A 25,277-nucleotide genomic window follows, 5' to 3' on the forward strand; every position below is an offset into this window, starting at 1 on the left:
GGATCCCAACCTTAAATCTTGGTCAGAAGCCAAGTCCTAATGTCCTATTGTCGCATTTGTCATTTTGTATGTCTAGGCTCTGTTGTGTTGTACAGGATTTGACTAATAAAGCTTTGGGTGTGTTTCAGATGACCAATTCCAGAATTACTAAACCAGAATTTCAAAATTCTTACTCCTCAGGAAGACCAGACTTGGAACAGAATTCTTAATAGCTCAAAGATAAATAATTAGATGTAATCACATGAAGGACATTGTCATTTCCTTCTTTATTAACTATCAAGCTTAGAATTAAAGTATGAACTATGTGAGGGTGGGCTTCAAAAAGTATAGGATCTAGTCAGCATTACTAATCACATTAAAAAAAAAATCTGTGATAATCTCATTCCTGGAAATGGTAGAGGCAGGGCAATAACTAACACTCTTGTGAAGTAGGGGACCCAATGATAATACCATAGTACTATGTAGTGGGGAAGACAGACCTAATTACATGAAAAGATCTCTGCTTGAGAATGGAGTAATGGAAAAGGTTGAACCATGAATGAGTGTACTCACTACACTCTGGGTACATCTGTTAATGTCTTCTTTTAACAAACTACTTCACTATATACACTAGCTATACACTAACTTCATATTTGCATATTTGCAATTTGCAATACATAATTGCATAGTTGAGTTTTCAATAGATGACAGTTCTGATCATAGAAGGCACATATCTATTCAATAATTAATTTAGTACTTTGCATTTTCTGGACTTGACTAAGGTATTTTTATTATTTATAAAAGATGGGTGAGGATGGGGATGAGATGGTGAACATCAAGTAGGTCACACAGTTATCAATGCATAATTTTTATTTTAAAGAAAAAAATAAATTGAGAATGGTGAAAGATGAATGTGAGTGGTACATATACAGGGTTTAGCGATTGTTGAGGGCATGCTAAATATATTCACAAAATTGTGATTGGGACTTCTAAGAACAAATATTTCAAATTGAACAAATACTTTCCAATCTCTAGGGCAACTTTCTTTTCAATGGAAATACATTTTCTCAGTCTCATCATGTTATCAGTCTCTAATCTATATGTAGACTCTTTCAGGGACTTCAATATCTATAGAAGCAAGTAAAATAGGACCAGCTTAGATCTGCTGATCTACCCACCCACAGAAATGGAAGCTTGACAAGAATGAAAAATGTGTGTTTGTGTGTGTATGAATGAAACAATCCCTACTCACAAAGAGCTTATGTTCTGATGCACAAAAGGCTGAGAGGTATGATGTTGTCATTAGTTTTGTTTTCTTTTTTAAGTACTATCCCTATTTAATTTCAAATATGCCCTATGTTCTTGTCACTTTCTTCATGTTCCCTGAGATGATTTCAAATCTTTCAACTGTGTTTTCATATTGTATTTCCTTTGGTTAAAAGCCTCTCATTGCCTCCTTGTGTACTTCAACTTGACATTGATAATAATTAAACTACAGAAACTTTTTTTTTTTTTTTGCTGAGGCAATTGGGGTTACATGAATTACCCAGAGTCACACAGCTAGGAAGTGTTAAGTATCTGAGACCACATTTGAACTCAGGTCCACCTTTAGGGCTGGTGCTCTATCCATTGAACCATCTAGCTTCCCCTATAGAAACATTTTAAAAAGGCAGAATATATAAGACTTGACAGCAATTACAATGAAATTATTGTTTTAAATAGATGATTTAAATAGAGTCTTTTCCCACCACCTTCTGCTCTTTGGATTCTTTGAAACAAAGAACATTTTTTTTCCTTCAGATGTGAAAAGCTAATTAATATGAGAAGCATATCAGTGAATATGACAGAAATAACTTCTAGCACCCCTAAATAACGTATCTAGCAATTGAGAAATAAATATTGCTATTTTTTGTCATAATTTTTATTTCAATCATACTTCTCAACACTAGCTACTTTTAAAAATGTTTCTAATGATGTTCTTTGTTTTTACATTGTCTCTGAACCCTCCTATTTCTATCCCTTAGAGAGGCATTCCTTAAAGAAAAAAATCTTCAAATAAAAGAAAACATGATTTCATATATAATTCATTGGCAGCTAGGTGACACAGGGGATAGACCACTGGGTCTAGAATTAAGAATGCCTGAGATGGATTATTGTCTTGATCAAAGTAGCTAAATCTTTCACATTTGATCATCATTAAAATATTTCTATCATGGTGTACATAATTCTCCCAGTTTTTGCTTACATTTTATATCAGTTCATCCATATCTTTCCAGATTTTTCTGGAATGTTCCTATTCATCATTTATTATAGCATAATAGTATCCCATCACCACCCATATATCACAACTTGTTCAGCCATTCTTCAATTGATAAGCATTCCCTCAATTTGGAATTCTTTGAGGTTCTTTTTCCTTTTATAATAAACAACAAAAACCTCCCCCTCAAAAACCAAAATAATAAAAAATCCCAACTATTTAGCTTTTACTAGTCTCAGCTCATTTTGAGCTTTAGCTCTCCTGGTAGTTCATAAAGGTCTGTGCATGTTTTCAAAAGCAAAAAAGGAAAGGGTTTATTAAGCACTCACTATGTTCTGGATGCTATTTTAAAAAATGGAAATTCTAATATGCAACTGAAATAGTCCCTGTTCTCAAGAAGAATGCAACTCATATGTGTGGGTGATGGTGGAAGAAGGGAGTTTTTGATTTTGTTAGTGACATGTTTATTTGATCCTTCAATCAGTTGGTTGGTGTATCACTTTGAGCAATGGTGGTTAGTATTGGTTTGATTACTGTGCCTGGAATAGAAAGTTCTCTCAGGCATAATCTTAAAAAAAAAAAAAAAAAAAAAAAAAAAAAAAAAAAACAACCTTTCAAGAGAGGATTTATGCATGTCAGCAGCATATAACAAAGTGGTATAGATAGATACATGAATGGGATAGGAATTACAGCCTGATTTAGAGCCAGCTAGATATGATGGGTTAGGTTCAGGGCATCAAAATGGCCCAATTAGATAAGAGTGCTAATCATGGAATCAGAAAGACCTGCTTCAATATGGTTTCAAATACTTACTAGGAGTGTGAACTTGGGTGAGTTATTTAACCTTTATATGCTTCAGCTTCTTCATTTGTAAAATAGGATAATACTAGCATCTACCTATTAGGGTTGTCATGAGAATCAAATGAGATAATTATAAAGTGCTTAGTACAGTGCCTGTCATATAGTAGGTGCTCTATAAGTGCTAATTATTACATAAACTCATCAGATAATACTTAGCAGGACCAGGTTCCTCTCAAGCCTGAAAACGTTGTTTCCAGGAAACTGTATCCAAAGTATGTGTGTTAATTGTCTCATGTTTGCTTTAGTTTATTTAAAAAAGAAAAAAAACAAAAAACATGAAAGCAGAAACAAAATTGACTTCCCTATATATCTACCTCTGTTTCCTTAGATAATTGTACCTAAGATCTATTGCATTTAATTATTTATTTCATTTCCATAAAAGTCATGTCATGAAAGAAAACATGAATCTCCCATCCTAATAAAAAAATCTTCAGAAAAATAAAAATTTTTAAAAAGATTGAGTATGCTTCAAACTGTATTAAAACGCAATCTGTTCCTTCTCTGGATATGGATAGGATTTTTCATCATAAGTCCTTCAGAGCAATTATGCTGAAAATAACAAAGTCATTCCCAGTTGATCATCCCAGAACATTGCTATTAGTTTATGTACAGTACATTTCACTTTGAGTCCATGGAGGACTTTCCAGGTTGTTGTTTTTTTTGTTTCTGAAGAGCATCCTGCTCATCATTTCCCAAAGAACAATAATATTCCGTCACAAACACATAGCACAATTTATTTGCCCATTTTCCAATTGATGGGCATCCTCTTAATTTCTAATTATTTTGCCCTGAGAAGACAGGTGTATAGCATGTAATTCTTAAGGGTGTACTATTTATTTTGGGTCTACTTTCCCTACATAGTTTTAATCTATCAGATCCAAATTATCTTTTCTCTGAACCCTTTGTAAATTGCCCTCCCCAAATTTATGTCAGACTAGTCTTTATTTCTTCTCCTTGATTTCAAATTTTTGGAGAGTTTACATAGTCTCAGAATTTTCATCATTTCTAAGTCAACAATCAATTTTGTTTATTCATCATGAATCAAATCTAGCATAGAATTTCTCTTTGTTCATTCCTCTACCTTTTGAAGAATGAAATCCTCATTAAGAAAGTTCAATAATTTATTTATTGTATGCTTTGCTATCTGAGATTATGTTCTTTTAAGTTAATTTAACTTTGGTCTCTGATACTAACAGAACTGACTCAAAGCATTTCAGTCGATATCCTCTTGAGTTCTTTTAACAGTAGGTCTGTTGATGTTATGTCATCCCTACATTAGCCTATCTAAGCCTTAGTTTACACTGAAATGAGTATACAAACTTAATCAAATAGGATCAAGAATTGAATTTTCATTTTTGTCACTGGATTTTTTTTTATGTCAAAGCCTTGGCTGCATTTCTGGAGACCAAGACACGAAAACCGGATCTATTTCCAAAATAGGTGTAAGGTTATAAGCATGCAAATTATTTTTGAGCAGAATAATGGGTGCAACATAGACATAAGGTCTTAAATCCTGACAATTGGAACTCTGAGACATAATTAAATATATCTGAGGATCAAGTATCTGGGTTACATAATTTTAATTTGTCTTTTCCAAACTGATGGATAGTAATAATATGAAAAGCATTTTGCATAGTGTTTTAAATCACACATATGTATTATTTCACTTGGTTTTCAAGATATGCCTGAGAACTAAGGTCAGATATAACCTTTCCTATTTTATCAGTGTGTTAAAAGGACTTAGCATAACTTAGACACCTATTCAGTATGAGATCTTAACTGTGTCTTTTATATAGGATTTCTGGATTTCTTTTCTCATTTCTTTTTTTCATTCTCATCTAGAATGAGACTAGATGATCTATAAAAGCCATAAGTTAAATTCATGGAAAGTAGTGAAGTAAGTGTATATAGCAGACTGGGAAAGGGTACTGAATTTAATATCAGAGGACAGGGCTTCCACTATTGCCTCCTTCACATACCAAATATATGGAAGTTTCATTAAGTCCCTTCTCTCACAGGCTTGGTGCCCTCATCTGTGAAATTGAAATAATAAAACCTGCATTATCTAACTCAAAGGAATATTTTGAGGAAAATGCTATAGAAAAATGGGTAAAAAGCATTATTATTTCCCTAAATGACTTGGCAACATTCATGTAGTCCATAAGAACTGAGATTTTAATGTAGTTCTGTCTCACCCCCACCTAGTGCTCTTTCAGTGATATCACAGATGACTCCTTTGACATACCATTGCCTATCAGAAAGGTTCGTAGCTATTGGGCAGTGACTAGAGATCAATAGATTTTTTTTCTCCTTGTAAGTTGCTTTGAAGGACTCAAAGGTCATCTTCACTGGGGTGTGCTGAACCAGGAAAAAGAGGAAAAGGAAAGAATTCTTCATGTGTACTAGAGAAAGTACAAAGGGGAAATGGGTCTGCCACTCCTTGGTTTATCACCATCTCCAGGAATGGTCACACTATATACAAAGCAAATGCAGCGTGAAGCAATGAGCAACATACCGGGTGGGTCAAACGGGGTGCATGGGTAGGATGTTTTTGATTTTGTGGAAAGCATTTTAAGCAGGCCTATTTAATTTTTACATATACAAATGCAGAAAACTCTGCTCTGGGCTAAGTGGAAATGTTCAAAAACGTGTCTTCAACACATAAGACTAATGCTGGGGGAAAGGAGTATGTTGATGAAGGATAACTGACATTTTTTTTCCTCCTCTTATTTCAGCAGCATTATTCTCTCGGGCATGATCTTTAAAAACAAAAAAACAAAAAAAAAACCTCTTTATTAGAAAAAATTAGGCAATATAACAGCTCTGCAGAACAATGTTCCTGAATTTAAAAAAAAAAAAAAGCCTTAGAAAATTTATTACCATTGTGATCCTTGCTTCAATAAAAGTAATGACTCCCCCCCACACCTCCACCCCAGAGAGTTCTTAGATTACCCCAGGATTCAACACTACATTCCTCATAACATCCCAAGAGATCAGGGTGATGGCAAGTACCATTAATACTGTTTTACAGAGGAGAAAACCAAGAAACAGAAAAGTGACTCATAGTTTGGGCATATGGAAGGATAGAAATCTTTCTCCTAACTTCTACTTCTTTTGCATTTCCCCAGATCCTGCATTTCCCACTTCCTACCACTCATTTTGATTTTTTTTTCTGAATTAGATTCCCAAACTCCTAACAAAAAACAAACAAATGAATGAACAACAACAACAAAAAAAGAAAAAGAAAAAAAAAAGAAAAAGAAAAAAAGAAAGAAAGAAAACAGAAGGAAATTGAACTGGTTTGATTCTTTTAGGGTTGGAAATTTTCCAAGATGGAATCAAACCTCTCCTGGAGAGAAGTGATACTCCTCATTCCACTTGGGTAGTCTTACATGGAAGAGTAGATGAAGAAATTTGTACTTTTTTCTCTTGAATCATGCAGGGTACTCTGATCATTTTACTATGACTTGCCTGCCATTATAAACTTTCTGTCTTTCTTTACTACAATATACAAATTTATATGCAATATTTCTTATTTTGTATTTCTTTCATTAGGAATAGATTAAATTCAGCTATTCCTCTTCATATAGCTATAGCACTGTCAGATGCAGGTGTTAAATTCTATATCCTTTTTCTATCTAATCCTTCAAATAATCTCTTCTCTCATTGCCATAGTGACTCCCAAAATAGGAATAATGAACTTTACTATGCACAAGTAGGCTCCGTCTATTGATCAAGAAAGAAACAGTAGAAACTAAGTTAGACAAAGGGGACAGCTTCCTTGGGAACAACACAAAATGGATTATAATATGATATGCTCTTCAATATAAGTCAGAAAGATTTGAGTTCAAATCCTGGCCTCAGATACTTGTTAACTATACTAATCTGGTCAAGTCACTTTATATCTATCTCAATGTTCTCATTTGTAAAATGAAACAATAATAGTACCAACCTCTGAAATTATTTTCAGGATAATATATAATTGTGTATTTTAAGTGCTTTGCAAAACTTAAAGACTTACATAAATAGCAGTAAGAACAAAATTCAGATAATTCAGATTTAGAGAATTGAGGACTTCAAAGGGAAAAGGTATAAGTTATATTTGACTAAGAAGCAATATATGGCACACAAGCTTAATGCAGGGAACTAGAAAAAAGTCCCCATCCCTTAGGTTTATGTAAGTCAGGTGGCATTATGACATGATTCAACCATGGTTCTCTTCAACAATCAGATGATTCTAATGAGTTTCGATTGTTCAGTGATGAAAAGAGCCAACTACATCCAAAGAGAGGACCAGGGCAACTGAGTGGCATAGCATTTCCACTCTTTTTGTTGTTGTTTGCTTGCATTTTATTTTGATTCATTTTTTCTCTTGCATAGCACAAAAATTGTATAAATATGTATGTATATATTGGATTTAACATATATTTCTACCATGTTTGACCTATATTGGATTACTTGCCATCTAGGGGAGGGCGTGAGGGAAGGAGGGGGAATTGGAACACAGGGTTTTGCAAGGGCTAATATTGAAGAATTGTCCACATATATGTTTTGAAAAATAAAAAGCTTTAATAAAAAAATAAAAATAAAGTGAAATGATTCAACATCAAAAACTGATTAAATGTTGAAATAATATTAAAAAGAGACAGAGGCATTAATATCTGCTTTGCTACTACATATGAACCATAGAACCTTTTTATTTGCAGCTGAATTCTTCCATATAGGTTGTATTTCCTTTTAGAAGGTGAGCTGCTTGAAAAGAGAAAAATCTTGTGATTTGAACCTAATATATACTTTATTCATTCATTTATTCTGTGGCAGAGAAGCCATAGACACCCATCCTCCTACCTATTAGCCAATTTAACTCATATATGTAGCACTATTTTTTAGAGAGGCAGAAATCCCTAGATATCCATACCTGTCAAAGGAATGATGATGACTCAGCACTCTTGTTTCCTTTCCTTGAAGTCACAATCAGAATTGCCTCACTCCCCTGGCTCCAGGGGACCTTTTGCCTTATGCTATGACACTTCCTGATAGAAAATAATTTTAAATGCCTACAATTAGAAAGATTTGAAAGGTGCTTCCTTTACTGGGCATCTGATTTCAGAGACTAGGCAACTTTGGTACTGTCCAACCCTCTCTTGGTAATTAAATAGTTTGCACCAAAAGCAACCCTTTATGATGAAAGGATCCCATGGTCTTTCTATTTGCACAAGAGTCTTTGTCCAGCCTAGTCTGCTTAGGCCATCTGCATTTATAGCCCTGGTTTCCCTGTGGATTGACAACATTGTCAGACCAGCAGGAGAGTTAATAAAACTAACAGGATTTATTTAAGAGTTTCTTCAAAAAAACAGCTGAATACAAGATATGAGGGCAGAATAAAGTATCCTCAGTGTTATAGATAGTAGCTATTTCAGACATTTCTGAGAGGCCAATCATTTGTCTATCATCTCCTACTATGACCACCATCACCACCAAGTCTGATGCATTGCTAAATCCTGTTGATTCCACCTTGAGGAAACTTGTAACATCTGCCCCCTTCTCTCATCTTGCAAAATTACAAGTCTGTTCCAGTTCCTCATGGCTTCTTGCCTGGACTGCTTTAACAGCTTATTGTCTACTCTGCCTTCACCCTCCCTGCCTCCTTTGCCTACCTGTCAATCCAGTGTTCACTTCAATAACTTCACCCATTCTTTTATCCCATCACATGGGTAGCCCCTTTCATACTACAGATGACAATCTGTCTGTGCATTTTCATCTTTGATGACCCTTTCTCCATGTCCTTTTATATATTTTCCATCATGGGTGGTCCACACAATGTGCCTTTTTTAAAGTCTTGTAATAATACTATTTTAAATGCTCCTATGTAGTTACCAGTGCAATATGCAAGCTATCCTGATCATCAGCTTGTTGGCCCTTGCTTTCATTATATGACTAGCCCATCTCCATGTTTAGTCATGTAACAATAAATGATTATCTTTTTATACTGGTTCTTAAGCTCAATTCAAATGCTAAGCAAACTATCCACACAGCTGTCAAGCTAAATTTCCTAAGCAAAGATCTCATCATTCTCATGCCCCCAAACATCCAGCAGTTTTCTGTTGTTGCTAGGACAAAATATAAATTTCCTAACTTGTCCTACATGCCTGCCTGGAATTATCAGTCTAGACTAGGAAGGAGCATCAGAGGCCATCTACAGTAGTCCAACTCTTATTTTTTTTTTTTAACAGATGAGATTATTAAGCTCTAATAAGGTAAATACCTGTCTATGCTCATTCATGGAGTAAGCATCAGAGGAGGAATTGGAATCTAGGTGCAATCAGACCCAATGCTGATTTCATTTTACCAATTTATACTGTTCCAAACTCTTCCACTAAACACTGAAGAACTGTTAATTAATAACCAATGTTGCAGCTAAATTAGAATATAAACTATTTGCCTAACTTGATAAAACTGGTGGCAAAGCACAGCACATATTGGCCTGGGAGTCAGGACTATTTCAGTGCATATTCTTCCTGAGGCATTTGCTAGCTCTGATTGTGAACAAATCACTTAATTTTACTCAGCATCTATAAAATGAGTAAGTTGGATATAGCGGGCTCAAAGGTGACATGTTAAAATAGCTAGGTGGTATAGTAGATAGAGTGCTAGGCACTTGCTGGCCCAGATACTTATTCACTATATGATTCTGGGGAAGTCATTTATCCTGTTTGCCTCAATTTTCTCATCTCTAAAATGAATTGGAGAAAGAAATGGCAAACCACCCCCAATAACTTTAGAAGAAAATGCCAAATGGGGTTACGAAAGAGCCAGATACAACTGAGATGACTTAATAATAATTATGACATATTGGGCTATATTTGCCTGTATTCATATAGGCACTTATACCCAACATGGCCCTCTCCTTCATGTGGCCTTTTCAGATTCCTTTTCTTTTTGCAAGGCTCTGATAAAAGGCCACTTTTCAAATGAACTATTTATTCTCTGATCTCCATCAAACCAGTGTTTCTTTCTCAAACAATTTTAGAGCATTCTATCCAATATCTCCTTCACCCTGACCTGTACTGTGTTCTACTTACCTCTAATATTGGCCACTGCCCTATTATTACTTAAGTTTCTTTAGAGAAAGACTGTGCAGTCATCCTTACATTCCCAGCACCTACCAGGATGCTTTGCACATTAATAGGTTTTAGTCAATATCTATTTATTGAGTCAGAATCCCAAGAGAAATAGACTAGGGAATTTGGATTACTGAATGAAATTCTTCCTACTCTCTAGGAACTGAGAGTGGTTATAGAACTAAACTACTGAAAAGCACACTCTCTTCCATTTTAATTCTGAACACATACTTTAAAAAGGCCATTGGGAGCAGCTGTCTCATACTATCCCTTAAGGTCTTTGAATGGACAATTAAGGAAAAACTGCAAAAGCAGAAGAGTTTTTAGTACACCTTCCTTCATTATCATTTTTTTTTCCTTTTTGGTAATGGGTAAAAATACTATTTGAAAGAAAGAGAAAAGAGGAGAAGGGAAAGGAGAAACTGAATTTGTTTCACACAGTTTAGACTGACCTCATTATGTTTTCTTCTTATCAACATCATTTTCTTTTTCTGAGAAATTCAGCCCCTTCTTTTCTTCTTGAGCTTTTATAAGAAATAATTTCTAAGGAGGATCATCAATCTTTTACAAATGTTAAAAAAAAATGATGTGACCAAGAAAAGCAGACCTATTAACCACCAAATCAGCATTATGACTTCCAAAAAAAGATTTATTCCAACTGGCTGAATACATTTCAATGCAATTCTCAAAGACAATAATTAGGATATTCTGAGGGAAACAGATTTTTGTTCTATCTATGATACATGTTTGTTTTGGGCTCTGGGGTAGATGGAAGAGGGCTTGATTTTTTTTTAATTTTTTATTTAATAATTACTTTATATTGACACTCGTTTCTGTTCCGATTTTTTCCCCCCTCCCTCCCTCCACCCCCTCCCCTAGATGGCAAGCAGTCCTTTATATGTTGGATATGTTGCAGTATATCCTAGATACAATATATGTTTGCAGAACCGAACAGTTCTCTTGTTGCTTAGGGAGAATTGGATTCAGAAGGTATAAATAACCCGGGAAGAAAAACAAAAATGCAAATAGTTTACATTCGTTTCCCAGTGTTCTTTCTTTGGGTGTAGCTGCTTTTGTCCGTCATTTATCAATTGAAACTCAGGTCTCTTTGTCAAAGAAATCCACTTCCATCAAAATATGTCCTCATACAATATCGTTGTCGAAGTGTATAATGATCTCCTGGTTCTGCTCATTTCACTTAGCATCAGTTCATGTAAGTCTCGCCAGTCCTCTCTGTATTCATCCTGCTGGTCATTTCTTACAGAACAATAATATTCCATAACATTCATATACCACAATTTACCCAGCCATTCTCCAATTGATGGGCATCCATTCATTTTCCAGTTTCTGGCCACTACAAACAGGGCTGCTACAAACATTTTGGCACATACAGGTCCCTTTCCCTTCTTTAGTATTTCTTTGGGATATAAGCCCAATAGAAACACTGCTGGATCAAAGGGTATGCACAATTTGATAATTTTTTGGGCATAATTCCAGATTGCTCTCCAGAATGGTTGGATTCGTTCACAACTCCACCAACAATGCATTAGTGTCCCAGTTTTCCCGCATCCCCTCCAACATTCATCATTATTTTTTCCTGTCATCTTAGCCAATCTGACAGGTGTGTAGTGGTATCTCAGAGTTGTCTTAATTTGCATTTCTCTGATCAATAATGATTTGGAACACTCTTTCATATGAGTGGTAATAGTTTCAATCTCATCCTCTGAAAATTGTCTGTTCATATCCTTTGACCATTTATCAATTGGAGAATGGCTTGATTTCTTATAAATTTGAGTCAGTTCTCTATATATTTTGGAAATGAGGCCTTTATCAGAACCTTTAACTGTGAAAATGTTTTCCCAGTTTGTTGCTTCCCTTCTAATCTTGTTTGCATTAGTTTTATTTGTACAAAGGCTTTTTAATTTGATGTAATCGAAATTTTCTATTCTGTGATCAGTAATGGTCTCTAGTTCATCTTTGGTCACAAATTTCTTTCTCCTCCACAAGTCTGAGAGATAAACTATTCTATGTTCCTCTAATTTATTTATAATCTCGTTCTTTATGCCTAGGTCATAGACCCATTTTGATCTTATCTTGGTATATGGTGTTAAGTGTGGGTCCATGCCTAATTTCTGCCATACTAATTTCCAATTATCCCAGCAGTTTTTATCAAATAATGAATTCTTTTCCCAGAAGTTAGGGGCTTTGGGTTTGTCAAACACTAGATTGCTATAATTGACTATTCTGTCTTGTGAGCCTAGCCTTTTCCACTGATCCACTAATCTATTTCTTAGCCAATACCAAATGGTTTTGGTGACTGCTGCTTTATAATATAATTTTAGATCAGGTACAGCTAGGCCACCTTCATTTGATTTTTTTTTCATTAATTCCCTTGAGATTCTCGACTTTTTATTGTTCCATATGAATTTTGTTGTTATTTTTTCTAGCTCAATAAAATATTTTCTTGGAAGTCTGATTGGTATAGCACTAAATAAATAGATTAGTTTAGGGAGTATTGTCATCTTTATTATGTTCGCTCGGCCGATCCAAGAGCACTTAATATTTTTCCAATTATTTAAGTCTGACTTTATTTGTGTGGAGACTTTTTTATAATTTTGCTCATATAGTTCCTGACTTTCCTTTGGTAGATAGATTCCCAAATATTTTATGGTATCAACAGTTATTCTGAATGGAATTTCTCTTTGTATCTCTTGCTGTTGGGTTTTGTTGGTGATGTATAAAAATGCTGAGGATTTATGGGGATTTATTTTGTAGCCAGCTACTTTGCTAAAATTATGAATTATTTCCAATAGCTTTTTGGTAAATCTCTGGGGTTCTCTAGGTATACCATCATATCATCTGCAAAGAGTGATAGTTTGGTTTCCTCATTGCCTACTCTAATTCCTTTAATATCTTTCTCGACTCTTATTGCCGAGGCTAGTGTTTCTAATACGATATTAAATAATAATGGTGATAGTGGGCAACCTTGCTTCACTCCAGATCTTACTGGGAAAGGTTCTAGTTTTTCCCCATTGCATATGATGCTTACTGATGGTTTTAAATATATGCTCCTGACTATTTTAAGGAAAAGTCCATTTATTCCTATGCTCTCAAGTGTTTTTATTAGGAATGGATGTTGGATTTTATCAAATGCTTTTTCTGCATCTATTGAGATGATCATGTGGTTTTTGTTTGTTTGGTTATTGATATAGTCAATTATGCTAATAGTTTTCCTAATATTGAACCAGCCCTGCATTCCTGGTATAAATCCTACTTGGTCATAGTGTATTATCCTGGTGACAATTTTCTGTAATCTTTTTGCTAATATTTTATTTAAGATTTTAGCATCAATATTCATTAGGGAGATTGGTCTATAATTTTCTTTCTCTGTTTTCAGCCTACCTGGTTTAGGTATCAGTACCATGTCTGTGTCATAAAAGGAGTTTGGTAGGACTCCTTCAATCCCTATTTTTTCAAATAGTTTATATAACATTGGAGTTAATTGTTCTTTAAATGTTTGGTAGAATTCACATGTAAATCCATCTGGTCCTGGGGATTTTTTCTTAGGGAGTTGATTGATAGTTTGTTCTATTTCTTTTTCTGAGATGGGACTGTTTAGGATATTTACTTCTTCCTCTGTTAGTTTGGGCAAGCTGTATTTTTGGAGGTATTTTTCTATTTCATTTAAGTTGTCGAATTTATTGGCATAAAGTTGGGCAAAGTAACTCCTAATTATTGCTCTAATTTCCTCTTCATCAGTGGTGAGTTCTCCCTTTTCATTTTTAAGACTAACAATTTGATTTTCCTCTTTCCTTTTTTTAATCAGATTTACTAAGGGTTTGTCTATTTTGTTGGTTTTTTCATAGAACCAACTCTTAGTTTTATTAATCAATTCAATACTTTTTTTACTTTCAATTTTATTGATCTCACCTTTTATTTTTAGAATTTCAAGTTTAGTGTTTGACTGGGGGTTTTTAATTTGTTCCTTTTCTAGCATTTTTAATTGCAAACCCAATTCATTGACCTTCTCTTTCTCTATTTTATACAAATAGGCCTCTAGAGATATGAAATTTCCCCTTATTACCGCTTTGGCTGCATCCCATACATTTTGGTATGATGTCTCATTATTATCGTTTTCTTGGGTGAAGTTATTAATTATGTCTATGATTTGCTGTTTCACCCAATCATTCTTTAGTATGAGATTATTTAGTTTCCAATTATTTTTTGGTCTACTTCCCCCTGGCTTTTTGTTGAATGTAATTTTCATTGCATCGTGGTCTGAAAAGGATGCATTTACTATTTCTGCCTTACTGCATTTGAGTTTGAGGTTTTTATGTCCTAATATATGGTCAATTTTTGTATAGGTTCCATGAACTGCTGAAAAGAAAGTGTATTCCTTTCTGTCTCCATTACATTTTCTCCAGAGATCTATCATATCTAACTTTTCTAGTATTCTATTTACCTCTTTGACTTCTTTCTTATTTATTTTGTGGTTTGATTTATCTAATTCTGAGAGTGCAAGGTTAAGATCTCCCACTATTATAGTTTTACTGTCTATTTCTTCTTGCAGCTCTCTTAATTTCTCTTTTAAGAATTTAGATGCTACACCACTTGGTGCATATATGTTTAATATAGATAGTGCTTCATTATCCATGCTACCCTTTAGCAAGATATAGTGCCCTTCCTTATCTCTTTTAATTAGATCAATTTTTGCTTTAGCTTGATCTGAGATCAGGATGGCTACCCCTGTTTTTTTGACTTCACCTGAAGCATAGTAGATTTTGCTCCAACCTTTTACCTTTAACCTGCATGTATGTCCCTGTTTCAGATGCGTTTCCTGTAAACAACATATTGTAGGATTCTGGCTTTTAATCCATTCTGCTAACTGCTTCCTCTTTATGGGGGAGTTTACCCCGTTCACATTTATGGTTAGAATGACCAATTCTGTATTACTTGCCATCTTGTTAACTCCGGTTTATGCTTTTCTCCCTTCTTTCCCCTTTACCCTCCTTCCCAGTATTACACTTGTGAGCACCACTTGCTTCTCACAGCCTTCTCTTTTTAGTATCCCTCCCCCCGCCTTAGAGTTCCTCCCCCTAACTTCCCCTTTCCCTCCCAGTTTCCGTATTCCCTTCCTCTTAGCTTCTTCCTTCCCTTTTCACTTTTCCCTTCTCACTTTTCAATGAGGTGGGAGAAGTTTCACCATAGATTGAATATGTCTTAAGATTTTTCACTTAAAGCCAATTCTGAAGGCAGTAAGATACCCACTATATTCATCCCCCTCCATTCTTTCTCTCAGATATAATAGGTTTCCTATGCCTCTTCATGAGATGTACTACCCCCACTTTACCCTTTTTCTGGTACAATGTCCTTTCCACATCAATTTCTAGAACAAGGTATACATGTATTCTTTATACATCTATATAGTCAAAATATAGTTCCCAAGATTAATCTTTACCTTCTTAGATTTCTCTTGAGTTCTATATTTGTAGAACAAACTTTTTGTTAAGTTCTGGTTTTTTCATCAGAAATAGATGAAATTCGCTTACTTCATTGAATGTCCATCTTCTTCCCTGGAAAAAGATGCTCATTCTCGCTGGGTAAGTTATTTTTGGTTGCATACCAAGTTCCTTAGCCTTTCGGAATATCATATTCCAGGCCCTTCGATCTTTTAATGTGGATGCTGCCAGATCCTGGGTGATCCTTATTGTGGCTCCTTGATACTTGAATTGGGTTTTTCTAGCCGCTTGCAATATTTTTTCCTTCATCTGAGGGTTCTGGCATTTGGCCACTATATTCCTTGGTGTTTTGATTTTAGGATCCCTTTCAGTGGGTGATCGATGAATCCTTTCAATGTTTATTTTTTCCTCTGTTCCTATGACTTCTGGGCAGTTCTCTTTGATAATTTCCTGGAAAATGGTGTCCAGGCTCTTTTTTTCATCATGTTTTTCTGGGAGTCCAATGATTCTCAGATTGTCTCTCCTGGATCTGTTTTCCAGGTCTGTTGTCTTCCCCAGAAGGTATTTCACATTTTTCTCCATTGTTTGATTTTTTTGGATTTGCTTGACTGATTCTTCTTGTCTCCTCGAGTCATTCAATTCCACTTGTTCAATTCTGATTTTCAGTGAAGTATTCTCTTCACTCACTTTTTTAAAATCTTTTTCTAATTGTCCAATTGAGTTCTTTTGTTCTGTGGAATTTTTTTCCATTTCGCCAATTTTGTTTTTTAGAGAGCTGTTTTCTGTTTCCAGTTCACTAATCCTATTTTTCAAGGATTTTACTTCTTTATCCACTCTCTCTTTAACTGACTTCTCCAGGCTCTTTTGCCAAGCCTCCCTCTCCTTTTCCCATTTTTCTTCTAGCTCCCTTGTGAGAGCCTTTTTAATCACTTCTATGAGGTTCATCTGTGCTGACGAACAGATGTTCTCCTCCTTTGGGGATTCACCTGGGGACTGCCTGTTTTTAGTCTCCTCAGGATTTAGAGTCTGCTCTCTATCTGTATAGAAGCTGTCAAGGGTTAAAGTCCTCTTCAGCTTCTTGCTCATTCTGTCTATTAATCAGAGACAAACTACCAAAGAAAAACAGAAAAAACTGGAGTCTTTCTTTGGGGGGGGGGGCTGGGTGTGTTATCGAGCTTCCTCTACAGACTGCAGGGGGCAACAGTGAGGCACTAGCAGGACTGTGCTGCGCCTGCGCTCTGAGATCCCACAGCGTGCTGAGTCACTGTGGGGGGGAAAAGGGGGGCGGCCAGGTCCTGAGAGACTCCAGCTGTTTGGGGTTGTATTCTTCAGCCCCAGTGTTTTTAGCTTCTCTGCTGGGCTGTTGACTTGCTGCCGGAGCAAAGTATTCAAACCTGTAGCGAAGCTCTTCCCGCAGAGACGGCTGCAATCACTCCCCACCCCCTCTCCAGTCTGCTCCCGTGCTCTCACTGCCGCTGCCCTCATCCTGCGCCCGATCTAAAACCGCCCCAGCCCTCCAGTAAAGACAGACCTTTCTTGGCAGATCTCAAGGATGGCTTCTCTTGGTAACTATATGTGGGTTTTTTTCAGTCAAGCATTGATTCAGAGGCTTGTAATGAAATGGATAGTGAGAGAGAGCGTGGAGCTTATGCAGCTGTGAGCCTCCTCTCCGCCATCTTAACCGGAAGTCTGAGGGCTTGATTTTGTAAATGTTTCCTGGCTTCAGCTTATCAAGTTTGGGTCATATATACCTAGAATGCCAATAATTTTAGAAATTTTCAAACAAAGAATGCTTTCCTTTTAAGAAACTAATGAAAAATCAGGTAACTCTACAAATATAATGAGATAATTGAACTTCATGGGTCATATATTTTATGAACATTCGAGAGGTGTGACTGCTTTTATATGAGTCTTTTATGCACAGAAATAATGAGGTTGAAAAAAAAAGTCTTTAAAAACTTGGCCTAAAACTTTCAAAATTATTATTTGCTAGAACTTAAAAATATATATATATCCTATTCCTCATCTTTGATTCTTCATTTTCCCTTGTCTTTTTTCTTCAACTCTCCTGTCCTCAGTGAAAGTCAACTAGCTAAAAAAAAAAAAAAAAAAAAAAAAGTCAACTAGCTACTTTTATATCCAGTCATCATAATTATGTATTCAATGTCCATGTTTTATGTCTTGCTCAACTAAGTACTATATCAAATTTGCTCTGAGTTTCCTACTAGATAGAAAAAATAATGACAAAAAGATATAACAAGGAAATTTATCAAACTTTCCCATTAATGCTTGCCTATTATGCAAAAAGGATAAATATTTCTTGAATTTGTTTAGTTAATGTAATACTGTACAGAATCTATGAGGTGGAAGAGATCAGTCCAGTTAAACTATGTAATTATTGTGTTTTCTAGGGAGGCAGAATGATAAGAGGGTTGAGCTAGATGCCCTCTGGAGTGCCTTTTACACTTCAGTATATGATCCTCATTTTTTGTTCTTCATTCTAAATATATCTGCCCTTCCTCCACCAATTTCTTCTTTTTATATATCTATTCCTACATATTTATGTTATGTATCTTCATTAAATATCTCTAAAAAGCAAGATCACCATTTATCTCATATAGTATCCAGAATAATAGGGTAAATATAATAATACTCAATAAAAACTTTAGAAGATGATAATAATGCTTTCATTTATAGAAAGAAAAAAAGGAATTTATGGGGTGAGGTAACAATAATTAATAGTTTATATTTAAGTAATGCTTTATGGTAATTCCTAAATGTATTATGATTCTACTTTTCACATGAGAAAAAGGAGGTATATAAAGGTCAACTTGTGTATGCTCATGCCTTCAATCCCAAGAAAAGTTGGGGGCTTATTTTTTTTTTCCAGTTCATTGGTCCATTTTAATTTTTCCTTACATAGTAAGTAATATCTAGGACACTGCAATTTTTAATTGTTCAACAGGTAGTCAATAGTTACGTTTACTTGTTCTGGTACCTCTTTTACAGCTAATTAGATGAACTTGCCTTAGGTACACCTCGCATTTCCCCTTCCCTGGAATTCTCTTCCTCCTAACTTTTACATCCTATCTTCCTTCCAGTCTCAGTTAAAAATCTCAATTTCAGAAAGTTTTTCTCACTCCTCTTCAACACTGATACCTTCCCTCTGATTTTACCTCGCATTTGCCTTGTATATATTTTGTACAATCGTAATTATTTGCATGTTGTCTCTTCCATCAGCCTGTGCACTTTTCCGTATGTCCCTTAATCCCCAGTGCCTGCGCATTGTAAGTACTTAACAAAAACTAGTTTCTGGCTGACTGAGAACTCAACGTCACCGAGTCAGTTTTAGTTCAGGCCTACAAACCTATTCTTTTATCTCTTGAACTCTGATTTTTACAGGGTCTTGATGCTTCTCATTGAAATCTACAGAAGGGTATGTTGGAAATAAGTACCGATTCCTCCCTGTCCTTCCTAATCAATGTTTGTGTTTTTCCTCTTTTCCCATTGCAGAATGGTTTGGAAACTTTCTTTCTCTTTGTTCCTTGTGGCTATGCTGATGAAGGTGGCAGAAGCTCGGAAAAATCGGCCCCCGGGAGCCATCCCTTCCCCATACAAGGACAGCAGTAGCAACAACTCCGAGAGGTGGCAACATCAGATGAAGGAAGTGCTGGCTTCTAGCCAGGAGGCCTTAGTAGTCACCGAGCGGAAGTATCTGAAGAGCGACTGGTGTAAGACCCAGCCCCTAAGGCAGACGGTCAGTGAAGAAGGCTGTCGGAGCCGCACCATCCTCAACCGCTTCTGTTATGGCCAGTGCAACTCCTTTTACATCCCTCGGCACGTGAAGAAGGAGGAAGAGTCCTTCCAGTCTTGTGCTTTTTGTAAGCCCCAGCGGGTCACTTCTGTACTGGTAGAACTAGAGTGCCCAGGGCAGGACCCCCCATACCGACACAAAAAGATTCAGAAGGTAAAGCAGTGCCGATGCATGTCTGTGAACCTCAGTGACTCAGACAAACAGTGAATGGCCTCAGTGGCAGGATGCTGCTCAGCATTTAGGGGGGACCCCTCACCCCACCTCCTGTCAGATTTGCTGCTGCCTCTATCCCTTTCCTCTGAGCAGATTCACGCACTGGCTGGACCCTTTCTTTTCAGCAGGCAGTTCTTTGGGGGATGCAGGTTTCCGTGTCACCTTGACCGGAAATAGAAGCTTGGCTTATGTGTTCCCGGGTGCCCCTTGGCAAGATTCCTGCATCTAAGACCAGCCTGTGAAGCAAGCCCTAAGGAAGAAGATGGAAAACAGTTACCAACCAAAAAGAAAGAAAGAAATTGGAAGGATATTTTAGGTGATGCACTGTTAAATCCAGCATTAATGTTTCCACTGTGTGGGAAAAGAAAAGAAAAGAAATATATCTCCTCAACCCTACACTCCGACCATATCCATGTGAAGTGAAAGATGTCTCTATGGCTTCACTGTCACTGGATTTCCCAACTGGGAACTTTTCACTTTGTGGATTTCATGCCACCACTGCTGCCTGAGGCTGTGATGTAGACAAGCACATGGTTCAAATAAAAACAAAATGAAATTATGGAGAGACTCTTGACAAGCTTGATTGCAAGAAGAAGCTGGAAGCCCTTTGAACCAAGGATTTGGCTTCCCTAGGGGACCTTGCTCAAGTCACAGGATTGTAGTATCATAATTCTAGAGCTGGAAGGGACCTTTCAGGTCATCTAGTCCAATCCTCTTATTTGACAAATGAGTAAACTGAGACTCAGAGAGGTAAAGTGATTAGGCTGAAGTCACCCAAGTCAGTATTAGAGGCAGGGTTTGAACATGATTCTCTGACTCCAGATTTACTGTACCACACTGCCTTCTTCCTCCCACTCTAAAATATGGGTAGATGTAAACTTCCTCACCTTTTTTGTTGTTCCTTCCTTTCCTCCCAATTCATGGACTTGAGACAGATTTTGGTTTTGCATGCTTTGTTGCTGCAGTTAAAAATATTATTACACACAAAGGTCTCTACATTAACGCTGGTTTTTATAATCAACCTGTAGTAAAGAGCTGTTAAAAGTATAATCATCCTATCCAAGTATTGTTTCACGTGTCAATTTTGACTCTGGCATTGGATAACAATTCTGAGTAAACACCAAGTAGCTGGGGTTGGAATCTTCCTCCACATAGACCAGTTTCATGGTAGCTAGAGATGCAGACGCTTGCCACTCAGAAATATTTCCCAATCAGCTATTCATTGCTAAATATCTATGCTTGGGGATGGGCAGGGTGGGGAAAACACTAATTTCACTTAAGGTACTAGAGCATCTTGACACAGAGTTGGGGGGTAAGGGGGAGCATTTGGGTGAGAATGAATGGAGTTAATTGTTAAATTGAATAACAAAAGCCCCCTTAACTTTTAAAGTGTTTAGATTAGAAAAAGGACACTATTTTCACTGCCGTGACACTAAGCATAGACCTTTCCTGCTAAAACAAAAAAGAAAGGGAAATTTAAGAGACAAAGGATTTGGGATATTTTTCTATGAAGAGATAAATGAACAATGAAATACATCCAATTAAAGCTAAGTTAAGCCATTAAATAGGGGATTTTAACCCCTCCTTTTTTTTTTTTTTTACATGTCATGACCCTTTTTTGGAAATCTAATAAAGCCTATGATTCTTCTCATAATAAATATTGTTTTAAAATCATAATGAAAGGAAATGCTAAATTTCAGTTGAAAATTAGTAGAAAAAATAATTTTAACTTAAAAAAATATTCATTCATCTTCTAGAATATCCTGAAATTACCCACAGACCCTTTGAGAGTCCAAGGATTTGGGGTTAGGAACCTGTATATTAAAGAATAGAATATAAAGAATAATATGGGAGTTACAGGGACAAATTTTTTTACCTTTTCAAATAGACCCTCATTTTCATAGTGACATAGAAATTTTTCTGCATTAGTTATTTGGCTTATAAAAATTTAGGTAACTAAAATGATTATTTAAATTTATCAAATATTTATTTTAAGTTCCTATTTACTTATACAACTTACCACAGTAGACAGTGGAGTTAAAGGGACATTTTTTTTTTCCAAAAATATTTTCAAAATATGAGAGTCTCAAGGAGCTGTCAAGCTTTTTTAGGTTCTTTTTTAGATTGCAACAATGCCCTATTTCTGTTTGTAAGAAAGAGGATTTATAAACTCTTACAGATGGGAAAGAGTTGCATCTTTATTGAACTTAGCATCTTCTGAAACAATTTTGAGTAATTTTTCAAGAAGTGATCCTCTTATTTCTGCAGTTTAAATTGTTAAGACATTCCTGCTAAGGAAGTTCACAATGACTTAGTTCCAATACTGTCTAAAACTGTGAGGATAATTTTTCTGGAATTCACCTATTGAATTTAAAAGGGTCTTTACAGGATTTCAGGGGGAGGCCTAGGGATCTAGAAGTCAATATGTTGCTTCCTTTCCCAGCCTCACTGCTTTAATTTCTATCAATGGTTTGTATTTATGAGGATGGGGAATGTGGTACTGAAAAGATAGTTGGCTTCCACACCAGCCTTTGACATGCTTCTCAATTAAACACGTGGTGGCCCCAAAAGGAGCAGCACTAAATTACAATATTGGTAAGGTAGCTAGGGAGTAGGGGTAAACATAGGCAGGTGAGAGCAGCAGAGGGAGGAGCATGGGCAAATCCTACCTAACTTCAGAACCGACATTCTTATACCTAGTGTTGTATTAAAAATAAAATTCTGAGATTATGAAGGTCAGCAGAAAAGTTATGTAAGGAAGTAGTTCTGAGATGCCTACATGGGCATCTTTTTGAGACTCTCTTATAAAGCCGATCCCTGTGACCAAGTTAGCAGAAGATCATGCAGATTAAGCTATACATAAACACAACACAAACGTGCACACTCTCCAGGGGTATCAATAAAAGCAATATGATATGCTGCAGTGTGAAGCCCTTTCTGGAGATTATTGTATGTAAAAACTAAGTTTACCTTATAATGGTTCAAACTGTATTTAATTGTTTGTGTTTTTTGTTTTACAAATGAAGAAAAAAGCTATAAGTATAATGTAATTATTTTATAGGTGTACTATTAAATTATAGAACAAATAAAGATACTCTAGGATTATATGTAATCAAAGTCTCATTGTCCTGTAGAAGGTTAATTGGGAAGTTGTTCGGGGTGGTATGCTCAAGAGACCCAAACCTGTTCTGGACACAAAAAGACTGGCAATCTAGGATGATGATAGCTGTGGGCAAAATGGCAGGGCTGTCGGGGAGAAGAAATGATCTGGGATGGTTTTCTAGGGGGAGAAATGAGTGATTTTAAAGTGAGACTCTAAAGTGAGAGTCTAGATTCAAATCCTGACATGAAAAACTGAGTAACTATGGGAAAGTTAGACAGTTAAGTATGTATGAAGAGATCATTATAAATAAAAGTTTAAAAAAATATGGTCCCTACCTTCAAGAAGCTCATGTTCTTATGAAAACAAGACAGAAATTGCTGTGTACATTTAAGATGTGTAAATACAAGAGGGAAGAGAGTAGAGAGATCAGGATGTCTTGCAGAAGGAAGAATTTGCCTTGAATATTGAAAGGTGCATGGGAAGCTAGGAAATAGAAGTGAGGAGAAAGAATCTTCCAGGCACAGGATATAGCCAGGCAAAAAGTCATGTTGTAGAGAGAGAATGTCATATGTGAGTAATATTCAGAAGATTGAATTATAAAGTTTATCCAAGTGAGTTAAGTGTGAGAAGACTGTAAAGATAATAAGAGGACAGGTTGCAAAGGATTTAAATAACAAATAGTGAAGTTTATATTTGATACCAGAGGTAATAAATAATTACTGCAATTTACTGTAAAGGGAGAGGGAGTGACATGATCAAATCTCTGTTTTAGAAAAACAACTTTGGTAGCTGATTGAAGAATGTATTCAAGCATGGAATGATTTGAGGCAGGAAAACAAAAAAGTAGAAGGATATTGTCATATTTCAGGAATGAAATAATGAGGTCCTGTGCCAGAGTAGTAGCCACATGAGTAGAAAGAAGGGAACATAGACAAAAGATACTGCAAAAGTAGAAATGACACAATTTAACAACAGTTTGGATATGTTGGGTGGATATGAAGAGTTAAAAATGACAGTGATCTTGTGAGCCTGGGTGAATGGGAAAATAGTGGTATTCTTAAAGGTATCAGCAAATTGGGGAAAAGGGAGAGTGTTTGACACAATAAAACCCAATGCCATTTTGCTTATCTCTTGTTTGAGTTGCCTAAGGCAATTTGAGATAAGTAAAAAGGATTTAGTTATATAAATTCTCTAGGTTGAGTTTCTTCACCTGCAAAATGAAGAAGTTTGCATTAAATGATTTCTGAGGTTCCTTCCACTTTTAAATGTGGCATTTATTTGAATTCTGTTTACATAATTGGAAACTGAGGCCCAGAAAGCTCAAGTGACTTGTTCAAGATCACAAAGGTAGTTAAGTGGCAAAACAGGGATTTTGAAGGCAGGTTCTTTGCTATTACAAACAGGACTCTTTCCACCTATGTCTCCATAAAAAGAGTACTGGTTTCTGCTTCCTTCCACAAGACATCTTTCCCAATCCCTCTTGTATTTATACATCTTAAATGTACACAGTAATTTCCATCTTGTCTTCATAAGAATAAGTTGTGGAAAGAGGTCATATCTTCTCTACTTTTGTTTTTAGAGCCTCCATATCTTATATTTGCCTTTGATGTACTTTCATTTCCCAAACAAGAAGTAGCCAATTTATCCTAATTTGTCTTCAAATTATACTTTTGTATGGTTTGAGCACTTCCAGATTTCCTTTTCCATGATAATCCTATCTTTTGTAGTGGATGACTCAGAGATGATTCGAGGAATTAGAATTTCCATTCATGAAAAATAAAATACTTAAAAAACTGAAGAAGGTTACTTTGGGTCATGCTCATCAATAAGATTTAATAAAACTATTTAATGATTTTATATTTGTTGAAAATAACAAAAACCTAGTTTCAAGTGAAAAACTCCAATATATTTGTTTCTAAAGTTTCCAAATTGATTTCTCAATTATTCATTAAATGAAAATTAATATAAAGAAGCAACTCACCAACAAAGGGGAAAAGCAAAAAGAAAAATCATGAAGTTGTTTGCAGTCACCAACTTGCTATCTGAATGGAATGTTTGATGAGTAAGCTTTCCAGAAAGATTGTTGAAAATGGGATTTTTTTCCTCCTAAATAGCACCATGGGAGTACATGTAAAGAACTAAATAATAAAAATAGGCTTTTATATTTTTGAACAATTCCTAACACATCCACCCATCCACTACATTTATTACCCATGTCCCCAAGGGATGTAAGAATAGCAATCCCAATCAAGAAAACACTTATGAAATCCTTTTAATGTGCAAAGCATTACAGTAATGCTATTTCTTAAATTAATTTCCCCTGAGATGCCCATGAATACTAGGATAATCACTAACTTTAGACCACTGGATATGAACAAGGTAACTTAGAAACTATGAGGCAATCTTTCCTGTAAGAATTATGGAATCTCATAGAAGGGACCTTAGAGGTCAGCTAGTTCAATGTCTACCT

At 35.8% G+C, this 25,277-nt stretch overlaps 1 protein-coding gene across 1 annotated transcript in view; it reads left to right on the forward strand.

Moving 5' to 3' along the window:
• The window catches only part of GREM2 (gremlin 2, DAN family BMP antagonist), a 139,758-nt gene extending 116,937 nt beyond the window's left edge, over window positions 1-22,821 (forward strand). The window contains exon 2 of the mRNA XM_051993527.1: window positions 19,191-22,821. Coding sequence (XP_051849487.1) covers window positions 19,192-19,698 — 507 coding nt within the window. The 5' untranslated portion in view covers window position 19,191 and the 3' untranslated portion in view covers window positions 19,699-22,821. The remainder of the gene's footprint in view (window positions 1-19,190) is intronic.
• The last annotated feature ends 2,456 nt before the right edge of the window (window positions 22,822-25,277 follow it).

The sequence above is a fragment of the Antechinus flavipes genome, chromosome 4 (assembly GCF_016432865.1).
Source record: "Antechinus flavipes isolate AdamAnt ecotype Samford, QLD, Australia chromosome 4, AdamAnt_v2, whole genome shotgun sequence".
NCBI lineage: Eukaryota > Metazoa > Chordata > Mammalia > Dasyuromorphia > Dasyuridae > Antechinus > Antechinus flavipes.